Source organism: Dipodomys merriami, unplaced genomic scaffold (assembly GCF_024711535.1).
Source record: "Dipodomys merriami isolate MVZ:Mamm:240054 unplaced genomic scaffold, mDipMer1.0.p SCAF_25, whole genome shotgun sequence".
Taxonomy (NCBI): Eukaryota; Metazoa; Chordata; class Mammalia; order Rodentia; family Heteromyidae; genus Dipodomys; species Dipodomys merriami.
The window spans coordinates 20,014,572-20,028,373 of NW_027203937.1; the positions used below are offsets into that span (position 1 = coordinate 20,014,572).

Sequence of the window (13,802 nt, forward strand, 5' to 3'; positions counted from 1 at the left end):
ACTGAAAACTCACTGTTTTCATTAATGAATAGAACAGGTATTTATTGAGACTTCAATAGATGTTTAATCATAACTCTTTGTTACACTTATCAAAAGTATGTTTATCGGCAACTTGCAAGAAAATAAGCACAGGCATTTCAGGATTTTACTCACGTTCACATTGCAAATATATGAAGAGAAGGGACATAAATTTAAAACACAATATACAAAGAATCTGCCTCTTTGTCTAGATCATTTGACACTTTTCTCCTTAACTCCTTGATGAATAGCTAATGTCTGTCTGAGAGTAGATCTAAGACATTGCTAAGGATCACTTTTTTTTTTTTTTTTTTTTTCAGGCGTAGGGCCTGAACTTGGTCTGGGTGCTGTCCCTCAGCTCTTCAGCTCAAGGCTAGTGCTCTACCACGTGAGCCACAGCACCACTTCCGGCTTTTTCTGCTTATGTGGTGCTGAGGAATCGAACCCAGGGCCTCATGCATGCAAGGCAAGCCTCTACCACTGAACCACCTTCCCAGCCCCAGGGGATCACTTCTTTAGGTAAGGATTCCTTTATATAGACTTTAAATAGCATAGACACCTTGTTGAAACAATTCTACATCTTCTCTCCATGACAGAGGACTGTCTTCCAAACAAACACATTAACAGGAAGAATATGGCCCAAGGAAAGGTGTACATCCTAGTTATAAGTAAAGAACATTGAATCAGAAAGACTCAAATAAGGAGGAAATGATGTTTCAAGGGGCACAGAGGATCAGATGCATGAAACACACACCAGAGCCAGGGACAGTGCACAGAAGTGTCAAAGGGGGTAAAAAGGCTTAAGAGCTGGATCAGCATAGAATCATGGGTTCTGGACATTGTAAAGGATTGAAATATGGATAGACTTCACGGGGAAAGGCACAGTTAGTGAACTTGTAGATGAGAAATGCATTGTATGTAGTGCTGTAAAATGAAACTGAGCCAGCCTGGTAGTCTACAAAAACCCCAACACGTTCAAGAGCGACAGGCAAAGACAGGGGCAAGGACAAAGGAGAATGGGTGGTAGGATCCTCCCCAAAAACTTTATACCCAGATTTATCCTCCATCCCTATAATCCAGTAACCAATTTTAGGTTGAGGAACTCCATAATCAGTATGACTACACCTTAGACTGGGTTGGAATTGTCTTCCGCCATGTATGCTTAGGGGCTGGAATTCTTTCTTATAAATAGTGAAATATCTTCCGTCACTTAATCCCAGGTGCCAGGATGTTTTCTTAGACACATCTACCTCCCAGTAGTGCTTCCCTGATATGATTACAGGGGCACCCAGGGCCCCTGGAAGAGATATATTATTTTTTGGTATATTAGATTTAAGTGAACCAAATGAACAAGGTACGCTATGATAATTCATAAAAGAATGGGTATTATGTGAAAACAAGCTAGGTGCATTGGAATAGACTGGAACATCCTGGTATTTTATCTGTCTCTGATCCTGAGAAATGACAAATCTGGAATCCTCATTTCTAGTCACCATCACGGGAACTGTAGGGGAAAAAAAATGACAGATTTGGGTAAGAGACAGAACTTTTTGGTGACATATTGAGCAAAATCATAGTAAGAATGTGACAGAGAACTGGTAATCATGAGATAATCATGAACTTTGAAATCATGAGGAAATAAGACAAGGTAGGACACTGCAAAAGCATCATTTCTCTTTGGGTGTAGAGAAGAGAAACGTAAGTCTAAAAACGTAAGACATCGTAACAATACTAATTCTGATAGATGACAAGAAACTTTGGTTTCTTCTTACCCCAGTATTTGTGGGCATCAGTCAGCTCTGAAATGACAACAGAGATGATATCACCACAGTGTCCACCCTTCACATCTAGAAGCCGCATCTAGAAACTACACCGGCCCCCACCACAGCTAGATCCCTACAACCATACCCTAACCCAGCTCTCCTCACCTTGAAACACTTGCAGCACTCCTCTCAGACCAGTTATTGGGAACACTGTCTGTTCTTTCTTGGGGAAAGGTATTGGCTTCTTCATTGTCAAGAGTTCACATCTAGGGATGAGAAGAATGAACCTCTATACCTCAGACTTAATAACCTTCATCACCACCAACCTACCTATTGTTTTCTCCTACTGACCATTATATGTACCTACTTTGGAGTCCTGAGAAAAGAAAGGATAGACTACTGCTGAAGTCATAATAAATACACTCATGTCTACCTTCCTCCTCACTCTGTGAATTGGGCAAGACATTAAACTTTCTGAAGTAGATTCTCCTGTCTAAAATGAAACAGTCCGCTTCTCCCTCTCAAACTCTTAAAGTTCAAGAGAAATGAACTCATGGGTTTCATTTTATTTTATTTTTTTAAATTTTTTTGTCGGTGAGCCTTGAACTCTGAGCCTGGGCGCTGTTACCTGAGCTCTTCAGCTCAAGGTAAGTCCTCTACCACTTGAGCCACAGTGCTAAACTCATGGGTTTTAAAGCACAACAAACTGGTATCTAGGAGAAAAAAATACATAGAAAGGGATGGGTTAAGAGAAATGGGTGACAATGTTTTCAGATACTTTGTACTCATCTACTTTGTACAACGTCTTTGTACAACTACTTAAAGATAACAAAAATAATAAATACATACATACATAGATAAGACACTACCACAAATCTTGGTTCTCAGGAAAATAGTCAGAAAATAAGTTGGCAGAACCAGGCTGCTTCTGGATGTTCAAGGTATAGAAAATGTGCAAATCACATCTGGAGAAACCCAAAATCTTCAAAGCCTGTAACCCATTACAGAGGCTCTGAGAGAGCTCAGCTTTCAGGTTCTCTGAGGGAAATTAAATACATTTGGAAAAGGAGGCTTTATGAACACCAAAGTAATGCTGCTCTGAAATTCCCAGGTGAGGAGAGATGGTGAATGAGGCTGCCAGGTGGCTGTGCATCCTTAGACACAGGGATGCCACCTTCCCTCACTCTTCCAAAGTCTGTGAGGCACATGGACCATTTGCATCAGAGCTAAAACCCTGTTCTCACAGGTCAAGGTGACTGTTTTTGAAAACATACATGCAACTGGTCACTTGTTTTCAGGAGAAACATAGAAACACATAGGAAGTTTATCAGTGAACAATTCTGGACAAAAGGAAGACAAGGAAGATATATTGTATTTAAAATAAATGAAACACCTCTGAGATCCAGGACCAGAGCTGATATAGGTACATTGGGTGAATAAATATCACTCCTGACCCACATTCTAATTTTTCATGACTTCCACTCCTTACCAGAGGATCTAATTTATTCTCAATAGTCCTAATGCGCCCAAACCAGAACTGATTTTTGTCCAGAACCGAAGACAATACTACAAGTACATTTCCCTGGTCTAGGAGATGTTATACTATAATTTGAGTACTATAGATCATTCTATAAATCTTGTCCTACCAACCAAAGCACCTTTGTATCCCACACATACCTTCTCATGATGGCATTCACTTCCTAGAAAGAAAGGAGACAACACAATTTAAGAAAGAGAAGCCTAAATAAGTCTAGTCATTCCCTGGCTCTCCCAAGAATGATTTCAATAATGCATGGTTCTTTCACATTTTAAAACACACAGATAAACTGATAGATATTTGCCAAGTACTAGGCTACTATTGAGAATTAAAGATGTTTCTTCTAAATTATTTGTTATAAAGTAGGGAGACTGAGTCTCAGTAATGTCACCTGCTCTCACAGACATCCTGGTGCCTGCTCTCCAGCTAGCACTGAAATGCCCAGAGGTGACACTAGCCATCCTTTGAATTGTAGATGCGCCTGTTATTTAGCCCCACAGAGGATATGTAGATATCATGTTGATGAACCCCCTGTTCCTTATGCTGGGGCTTGGTCTCTACCCAAAACATGTGGCTTTTGTCCTTGAAAGCTTAGTGCAAGCTGCTGGTCATTGAGACAGGAGTCCACCTTACAGAAGCCTGCCTTTTAATAAAGTCTCCATCTTTATTATTTTTTTTATTGTGAAAATACCGTATAGAGGGGTTACAATTACATGGGCAAGATAATGAGTACATTTCTTATCAAGCATTGTTGCCTCCTCCTTTGTTTCCCATCCCTTCCCATCTCCCACTCACACCCCCCCCCCCCCCGCTAAAGTTGTAAAGTTCATTTTTCGACATAAGGACTTGTACATCTCATTGTTGCAATGGGTCCACCTGTAAGTCTCCATCTTTAATAAAGATTCCATCTCTCAAAAGGTGGTTTCTCTGTATCTCACTAACTGGATTTACCTTACAACGTTAAGTGGATCTCACAACATTAAAATGGGGGCTCATCCTGGATTCTATAAACATGATCCCAGTGCCAAGAGGGGTACTTGGGTTCCTTAAAGCCACACTAGCAGATGGCCTGGCCTGTCCAGGCAGCTGGAGGACTGGAGACTCAACAGAGCAGGCACCACTTGAGACTTTTCTCAGGGCCCAATTGCTCTTCCACCACTCAGATAAAATCATGGCCTCCCAACAGACCAACAACCAATTCCTTTGAAGGTGTGTCTATCTCTGTTTGTCTGTCTTTCTGCCTTGTGGGGATCAATCCATGTTGAAATTGCAGGGGTAAGGGGAGCAGATGTGCTCAGGACTCACCCTTCCTCCCTCAACACGGTAGAGGTAAGGGGGTTCTGTTTCTGGTACTGCCATGGTTGGGGTCTGTGGACCACTCACCTGGCATCTGGCTTGGTCATGGTTAGTCTCCAGGCCTCTAGTAGTGCTCTCATACCAGACAGAGTCTTGACTCTCAGGACTTTGGGGAGTTAAGGTTATGGCGGAGATGGGGCCAATATCCCAGTCTATCTCCACACATATGCCCACATAAACACACAAGAGTTCCGTTCTTTGTATTTGAATTTTGTACTACACTTAACATAACAAAACTACAGTAAATGGTGAAAAGGACTGTTGGGTCATAATCAAATTTTGAAGCTCAAACTTGTCATCAGGATTGGGTCTATGCCCTTTTCCCAATCACATTGGTCTTCACTGACTTTATTCATAAAACATGCAGAAAATATCACTCTCCTAATAACAACTTGACAAAATAGGGTGCTGGTGGCTCATAAAATCCTAGCCACTCAAGAGGCTGAAATCTGTGGCCTGCAGTTCAAAGTTAGCCCAAGCAGGAAAATCCATGAACATCTTACTTCCAATTAACCACCAAAATGCCAGAAATGGAGCTGACTCAAGTGATAGGACTGGCGTGTACACACACACACACACACACACACACACACACACACACACACACACACACACACACACACACACACACACACACACAGGCACACACACAAATCACCAGACTGGCGTACAAACACACACACACACACACACACACACACACACACACACACACACACACAAATCACCAGACTCTCAAAACTTTTTTAAAGAATTCTGATCTTACATGTTTTATCTGAAATAAATCAGAAGTCCATTTTAAAAACAACACCATGGGGCTGGGAAGGTGGCTCAGTGGTAGAGTGCTTGCCTTGAATGCATGAGGCCCTGGGTTCAATTCCTGAGTACTACATAAACAGAAAAAAGCTGGAAGTGGCTCTGTGGCTCAAGTGGTAGAATGATAGTCTTGAGCTGAAGAGCTCAGGGACAGCACCCAGGCCCAAAGTCCAAGATCCACAACTGACAAAAAAAAACAAAAAAAAACAAAAAAAACACGCCATGAGGGCTGGGAAGGTGGCTCAGTGGTAGAGTGCTCGCCTTGTATGCATGAAGCCCTAGGTTCAATTCCTCAGCACCACATAAGCAGAAAAAGTCAGAAGTGATGGTGTGGCTCAAGTGGTAGAGCACTAGCCTGAGCTGAAGAGCTGAGGGACAGCGTCCAGGCCCAGAGTTCAGCCCCACGACTGACAAAAAACAAAAACAAAAATAAAAAGACACCATGAGCAAATGCAATGATATAATAAAGATTAGGGCAGACATCATGAAATCAATCTAAAAAATAAAAATCAATGAAATAAAAATTCAGCCACAAAGACACAGCTCTGATGGTAAAGAGCCAGCCTAGAAAGCACAAGGCAGGCTGCCAATGTGACTTAATGGTAGAGTGTTTGCCTAGCATTCATGAAGCCCTGGGTTAGATTCCTCAGTACCACATTAACAGCAACAACAAGAAAAGCCAGAAGTCACATTGTGGCTCAAGTAGTAGAGTACTAACTTTGAGGGAAAAAAAAAACACAAAGCACTGAATTCAAACCTAAACACACACATGTGTGTGGGGTGCACACACAAACCCCACAGCCAAAAGAAAAGAGAAGGGAAGATTTTCTGAATCTAGATACAGGGAACTATTCAAAGACTTACCTGCAGCATCTCCATTGTGGACCCTTCTAACTGATGCTCCACATCTGAGATGAGCTCAGTCACAAGCTTGCTCTGCTGGGTCAGCTCATTTTCTGACACTGCCAGAGTTTGCAAACCATCTTCCTCCTCCTTTTTCAGCTTTTGGAGTTCTTTCCCCTCCTCAGTGTCCAGGATACCTTTCCATTGTGTAAAATCTGCCTGGACATTTTGTATCTTGCCCTGTATCTGAGTCTTTAAAATAGAAAAAGAGAGCCATTCAGGGTATCAGGGGGGGCGGGAGACTGCTTGGGGAATGAAGAGTAATTCTAAGTGAGCATGTTTTCCCTTCACCACATTTAAAACCAAGGACCTTAAGTCAGCAAGCATGATCAAACAGCCTGAGACAAAACAGATGACTGGGTGTGGCTTATCTTTTACACAGTAATCATGTGTCCAAGACTCATGATTATCTGTGTCACTCCTCATCCCATTTCTGAATTCCTCAAACACTGAGGACAGAAGTAAGATCCATTGCCAAATACCTTTCCTCACCAGCATCACAGCAATGGCTCCTCCCAGAAAGTTGGGCTCCTCTGTGATCTCCTCACTCTCCAGCCCCTCCCCCACATGGGAAAGGAAAAAGAAGACTAACCAAGTGACTTTGACCCCTTATCAATTGTAGGAAATAGAGAGGAAGGGAGCTTCTCCCCAAAGTCCCACCCAGACTTTTTTGGCTAACTCCCTCAGGAAGTGTCTTTTCCTGCCTTCCAGGAAGTTTTGTCTTGTTGGAGTTCAGCTTTCCACTTCTCAGATTCTTCCTTGTTCTTCCTCAGCTTGTCCAGAGCTGCCTGGAGCTTGTTCTGTGAATGAGGAAGGAATCACGGCAGAGTCACTGTCTGAACTTTCTCAGCCTCAGCATAAGGGATAGCATGGAAGAAATAAGGAAGAGAGTCGAGTTCACAGAAAGGATGAGAACTGTAATTAACTTCTAGCAGTTGGAAGAAAATCTGAGGTGGCAAAAGTCTTCTTTAAGTCTCTCTCAGGTAATAAAGTAACAATCCTCAACAACTGAATGATTCTTTCTGTTTGCTTGTTTTGAGCCAGTTTCATTAAGTAGTCCACAGTTGGCCTCAAACTCTCTTTGTAGCCCAGGCTTGCCTAAAACTCTGAATCTTCTTATTTCAATCTTCCTATGGTGGTAATTCCTAGGTTACACCTCCAGCAAGACTGACTCTTGTTTTGTTTTGTGCCAGGATAGGAATTTGAACTCAGGGTTTCTTGTTCGGTGTAGCTTTCCCCTGACCTCCCTGCTCAGAGCTGATCCTCAAACCACAAACACCACACTTCCACTTCCAGCTTTTTGCAAATTCAATGGAGTTAAGAGTTTTGTGGACATTTTTGCTTAGTCTGGCTTGGAATGGTGATTCTCACATCTCAGCCTCCTGAGCAGCTACTTTTATAGGCATGAGCTACCAGCACCTGGATCAATGGATTATTTTTGTAACAGAAGAGGATTCTGGTACTACGTCAGGGAAAAATAATCTACTTCTTAATCTCATTTGCTGCTCCACTAAAAGGAATTTAGGTCTAAATCTCAATCTATGGAGGATATAGTAGAGAAAGATTTGCTGTTATCAAGAGTTTATACTTAGGCTCATTTTCTTGTAAGTCAGTGGATTGCATAGACATGTCCTTTAGGCCTGAGAAAGTCCCCACAGAGTGGAAAGGAGTCACATTTCTCAGTCCTGGGATGAATACCCACAATGAATACCCTCCCCTCCCCCACTCCCCTGTAGAGATTTCCCTTAGGGACTATTCTGTGCTCCATCTTCCCTCATCCCTGATTCTTACCTGGTACTCCTGGGCAACCTCTTCCAAGAGACATGTGTTGTGACCACGGTGCTGCTGAGATCGTTCACAAAGCCAGCAAATCACCTTCCCATCATCCTTACAGAAGAGCTGGAGTTTCTCACCATGCTGTGCACAATGATGCACAGTCTGCTCCTGTGAGTTCAACTTGACCTCCCTGAGACTCTGGACTATGTTGGCCATATGTCGATTATGCCGGAGGCTCTCAAACATGTAAGGGATTTGACACAAAGGACATTTGCCCTCCCCTCTTGGACCTATAGTGGATTTATAGCTTGATGTGATACAGGCTTGGCAGAAGCTGTGTCCACAGTCTATGCTCATGGGTTCAATCATGAGCTCCAGACAGATAGGGCAGGTCACCTCCTCCTTTACATTGGCCAAGATTGCTGAAGCCATTGGTGGCTGTTTTCCTGTTCCTGTCTTTCTTGGACTTCTGAAGTTTCTTCTGCTGAGGTAGCTGCAGGATTGGCAAGATAAAAAGGGAGCACATTAGAAAGGTCAGCCAATCATGGATAGGCCAAAACTACAATATTAAAAGTCAGAAAAACAAAAGGAGCTGGATGCTATTGGCTCACACTTCTAATTTTAACTACCCAGGTGGCTAATTACTGAGAAGCATGGTTTGAAACCAGGTAGACCAATCTGACATATATTCATTTTCAATACATCAGCAGAAAGCTAGAAGTAGATGTATGGCTGGAGTGGTAGAGGATTAACTTTAAGTGAAAATGTCAAACAACAGTGCAAGATCCTAACTTCAGGCCCCAGTACCAGCATGCACGCACACGCACACGCACACACACACACACACACACACACACACTCACACACTCACTCACTCACTCACTCTCCTTGTTTAACCAACCATCTATCTTTGTCTTTTTTTAACCAAGCCAAAAGCACATTAGACTCAATTCTACTACACCATTCCTGCCTCAGGATCTTTGTATTTGCTTCACTGAGCACAGATGTTCCCTTTTTTTTTAAATCAGTATTATTCATTCTTATACTTTCCCTAGGTATTATAAGAAATGGCTGAAGTGCATAGAGTAAAAACAAACTGTTTCTAGTTATACATTCGCAATGATTTCTTACTTTGTTTCTTCCTTTTTGTCAGTCGTGGGGCTTGAACTCTGGGCCTGAGTCCTGTCCCTTACCTCTTCAACTCAAAGCTAGCACTCTACCACAGTACCACTTCCAGTTTTCTGGTGGTTTATTGAAGATTAGTCTCTGGACTTTCTTGCCCAGGTTGGCTTTGAACCACAAACCTCAGATCTCAGCCTCCTGAGTAGCTAGGATTACAGGCATGAGCCACCAGCACCCAGCTCATGATTTCTTTTTATCACCAGAAAATAAATGATTATGTGTTAATTAATTAATTAATTCACATCATGAATTAATCCTTTTATTAGATGTTGAAGTAAGGAGATCAGGTCTGGCCAGTGCCATATTGGCCACATGGTGGATGATAGGGTCTGGCATCTTGTCTTCATGTTGGGGAAAGGAAACACCCCCACCCTTCACCTGCCTCCCAGATGATGGGTGTGCTCCAAACCCTGGCAGCAGGAGCAGCCACTTGTCTGATTGGTTACTGAATCTGTCAGTCCAGTGCCTGGGACTGGGAATTTCCTGAGGACCCATCCCCTGCTCGGACCCTATTTAGGCCCGGATCGGCCTAGCTGCCCTAACACCATGCCACGTGTGTCCGTGATCCTGTCCTGTGTCCTGTCTCCTGGCTCATCCCTCAGTCATAATAGCATCCCAATTCAGCTAAATGGGATTGTTGGTATTGTTTTGTTCTTCCTTTCCTCTTTTTTATTTATTTTTTGTCAGTCGTAGTGGGGCTTGAACTCTGGGCCTGGGTGCTGTCCCTGAGCTCTTCAGCTCAAGGCTAGCGCTCTACCACTTGAGCCACAGCCCCACTTCCAGCATTTTCTATATACGTGGTACTAAGGAATCACACCTGGGGATTCATGCATGCTAGGCAAGCATTATGCTACTAGGCCATATTCCCAGCCCTTCCTTTCCTCTTTAGCCTATTTTCTGGCTCTGTTACATGTATTTGGCTTTCTACAGACTTACAGGAAACCATTAGCAAAGAGAGCACACAGTACCCGTGTTCCAAAAGGACAAGAAATGATAAAGAGAAGATCAAAAATCAATAACATACTTTTGTATTAAACTGTACCATAGACCAAATAGAACTAACAGACATATAACACATGGCATCCACCAGCCAGGTTTGAACTCTGGGCCTGAACGCTTTTCCTCAGCTCTTCAGCTCAGGGCTACCACTCTATCACTTTGAGCCACAGTGCCACTTCCAGTTTTCTGGTGGTTAATTGGAAATAGGAGACTCAAGGATGTTCTGCCTGGGCTGGCTTTGAACTGCTGCGATCCTCAGATCTGAGCCTCCTGAGTAGCTAGGATTACAGGCCTGAGCCACCACACCTGGGATACTTACCTTTTTTGTTTGTTTGTTTTTTACCAATGATGGGGTCTGAATTCTGGGCCTGGGCACTGTCCCTTAGCTCTTCAGCTCAAGGCTAGCACTCTACCACTTGAGTCACAGCACCACTTCTGGCTTTTTCTGCTTATGTGGTGCTGAGGAATCGAACCCAGGGACTTAATGCATTCAAGGCAAGCACTCTACCACTGAGCCACCTTCCCTGGGATACTTATCTTTAACCACTCACTTTCCTGAATTATTTATTGGGGCACAAAATAATAAATTTAATAAGACTGAAATGATATGAAGTACCTTTTCTAGCCAGAATAGTAAGAAAATAGAAATCAACAGCATGAAGATTGGGGAAAAGTCACATATAGCAATTGCACAACATTCTCATAAACCACTGATTAAATACATCAAAAAAGAAAATTTTAGGGGCTGGGAAGGTGGCTCAGTGGTAGAGTGCATGCCTTGCAGGCATGCGGCCCTGGGTTCAATTCCTCAGTACCACATAAGCAGAAAAAGCTGGAAATGGCACTGTGGCTCAAGTGGTAGAGCACTAGCCTTGAGCTGAAGAGCTGAGGGACAGTGCCCAGGCCCAGAGTTCAGGCCCCACAACCAACAACAACAAATAAAAAAGATCAAATGAGTTAAATTGTTTTAAAAGGAGAAGCTGGAATAAAAGAGGGTAATATAGAGGATGAATTTAATCAATCAAAGTCTATATGTTACTATGATAGAATCAAAACAAATCATTTTATATTTAATATGTGCTAATAAAAGAAAAGAAAAGCATATTTTATCTGAGTGGGCTCTTCCTGTGAAGATGACAGGTTTCCCTTGCTCTCTTTTTCTGTTCATCTTTTCAGAGAACTCTACTAGGACTGTAATAAAGCAGAGTGTCAAGTCAGGCTCAGGTTGATCCTGCCTGTAAGCTGACATCTAAAGATCACATCAGAAGCCAGCCCACCCAGGAATAAAAATCTTCAAGACTTTATCTCTAGTTAACCAGCAAAGACAGGAGAAAAGGCTCTACCACAAGAGGGCCAATTGTGAGTCAAAAACTGAGCAAGCACGTAAAGGCCTAGAATTCCAGCCTCAGTGAAGTAGATAGAATAGATAGGCAGGCAGACAGGTCTACTATCTAGCTCATCTGTGTTATCAGTAACCAAGATAGCATAAACCAGTAGGTTGATAGCAGACCTTTGCTAACCAGGTCCTCAGCACTGTTACTCACTTACCTATACCCTGAGTGCATTAAGCCTAAGCAATCATAACTAGACTGTGTGACCATCACAAAATTTCTGCTGCACACCTTCCTACTTCTTTTTTTTGTTTTGGTCGGTTGTGGGGTCTGAACTCTGGACTTAGGTGCTGTCCTTCGCCTCTTCAATTCAAGGCTAGTGCTCTACCACTTGAGCCTCAGCACTGCTTCCAGCTTTTTTCTGCTTATGTGGTACTGAGGGATTGAACCCAGGGCCTCATGCATGCAAGGCAAGCACTCTACCACTGAGCCACCTTCCCAGCCCCAACACCTTCCTACTTCTCATCAGAAACTCTATCTTCTTTCCTGCTGTTTATCTAGAGCACTGCTGGTCCTCCCAACAAGGCTGCCTAACTTCTACTAACAAGTCAAAAATGAACTTTACCACTTTGGGGGGGGGGAGGGTTGGGTGGGAGGGAGGGGGGAAGATGGGATGGGAAGGGGAAACAAAGGAGGAAGCTACAATGCTTGATAAGCATTATCTTGCCCATGTAATTGTAACCCCTCTGCACAGTATTTTCACAAAAAAAAAAAAAGACAAATCTAAGTTTCACTTCACCACTAAGGAAACTGACTTCAGCTTTGCTCTAGGGGCACCATTTGCCTTTTGGGGTAAGGGACATAGTTTTACAAAAGTATGACCAGTGAAACATTTAGCAAATCTTCTACTGATTATACCAGGACTGACTTCGAGCAGAAATTTAAAACTTCTAATTTTGAAATTTGTCTGAATTTCATGTATGTGTTTAGTTATTTCACAGACTCCATCTACACCACTGCCTACTTTTTTTTCAGAGAATTATTTATTCACAAAAAGCATTATTTTACCAGCTTCAAAGATAGTCCATTAACTAAGTAGCCACTAGAAGTTTAGAAATGAATAGACTAGAGCTACACAAACCAATACCAATCTTTTAAAATCAATAATCCAAAATAAATGCGATTAGGTATCAGATTACATATTTGTAACTTAAAAAACAGCATCATGTTCTCTGCCAAAGTAGAAACTACCATGACTACACATATTCTTTACCTTGATCATGAGTAGGAACTTCTTTCTTAATAACTTTTTGCATTTTTAACACAAATTCCAATGATTGAATAAAAAAGTAAAAATATTTTTTTAAAAAATCCTGAATAAGGCTGTGTTGCCTGCATTCCTTTTTAATGATCTGTCTGGCCTCATAGGCCCCTGTGGCTGGGGGAAGGGATGATCTGTTCCTGGAAAAGAGACTGCTCCAATACACTTCCTTAGCAGTAATTCAGAATTACAGATGAGGAGGCAGACTGCACCAGGAGAGGTAAATGTCCCTTCAGGAAGCAGCCTTTGGCCATCTTTAACCCCCTTTTTCTCCCCAGGCCTCCCCTCCACAGGCGGCTCACAGTCGGGGCTCTCAGCAGGAAGTCTGTGGGCTGGGCTCCCCCTCCCTTCAGAGCAGCTGGCCTGATAAAAAATAAACTCACCCAAGCGACTTCAGTGCTTTTCTTCTACAGTTTCCCAAACTCTGGACTCTTCCAACTGCTCAGTGCACCTTTGGGAGTCAAGGGAGATTGGATGAAGAGGAGGGAAAAGGCTAGGAAGCCAGTGTCCCAAGTGATCCCCCAGCACTGCACACCTAAACTCCACCCAGGAGGGCGGGGAAGGAAGGGGAAGAGAAACTGTGGGCCAATGAGCTGTGTCTACGCTGGGCCTTTGAATGCCACAGCTTGACTAGTTCTATGGTGTTGGTGTCTAGCTCTGTGTAGAGCAGGGGATCCACTAAGAAGATATTCCCAGCCAGCTCTAGTACCTCCAAGCCTGGTACCTCACAGGCAGGAGGCAGCAAGATTAGCAGTTGGAGTCCAGCTAGAACTAAAACCTTCTCTTTAAACTTCTATAAA

At 42.9% G+C, this 13,802-nt stretch overlaps 1 protein-coding gene across 1 annotated transcript; it reads right to left on the bottom strand.

Moving 5' to 3' along the window:
* Nucleotides 1–15: 15 nt before the first annotated feature.
* LOC138836463 (tripartite motif-containing protein 5-like) lies at nucleotides 16–13,537 on the bottom strand. The gene is made up of 8 exons (XM_070035170.1): nucleotides 13,386–13,537; nucleotides 8,185–8,662; nucleotides 7,098–7,193; nucleotides 6,355–6,585; nucleotides 3,459–3,481; nucleotides 1,947–2,047; nucleotides 1,791–1,817; nucleotides 16–1,522 (listed from the first exon to the last, which is right to left on the bottom strand). The coding sequence occupies exons 2-8, from the start codon at nucleotides 8,599–8,601 to the stop codon at nucleotides 831–833; spliced, it is 1,587 nt and encodes a 528-aa protein (XP_069891271.1). The 5' UTR covers nucleotides 8,602–8,662; nucleotides 13,386–13,537; the 3' UTR covers nucleotides 16–830.
* Between the last annotated feature and the right edge of the window lie 265 nt (nucleotides 13,538–13,802).

What these genes read in the sequence shown, in the direction of transcription:
- LOC138836463 (XM_070035170.1), bottom strand. Translation starts at nt 8,601, where the DNA reads ATGGCTTCAGCAATCTTGGCCAATGTAAAGGAGGAGGTGACCTGCCCT. An exon ending in AAGACAAAACTTCCTGGAAG is followed by an intron (nt 6,586 to 7,097) that starts GCAGGAAAAGAC and finishes TCTATTTTAAAG; the next exon opens with ACTCAGATACAGGGCAAGAT. An exon ending in CCACAATGGAGATGCTGCAG is followed by an intron (nt 3,482 to 6,354) that starts GTAAGTCTTTGA and finishes CTTTCTTTCTAG; the next exon opens with GAAGTGAATGCCATCATGAG.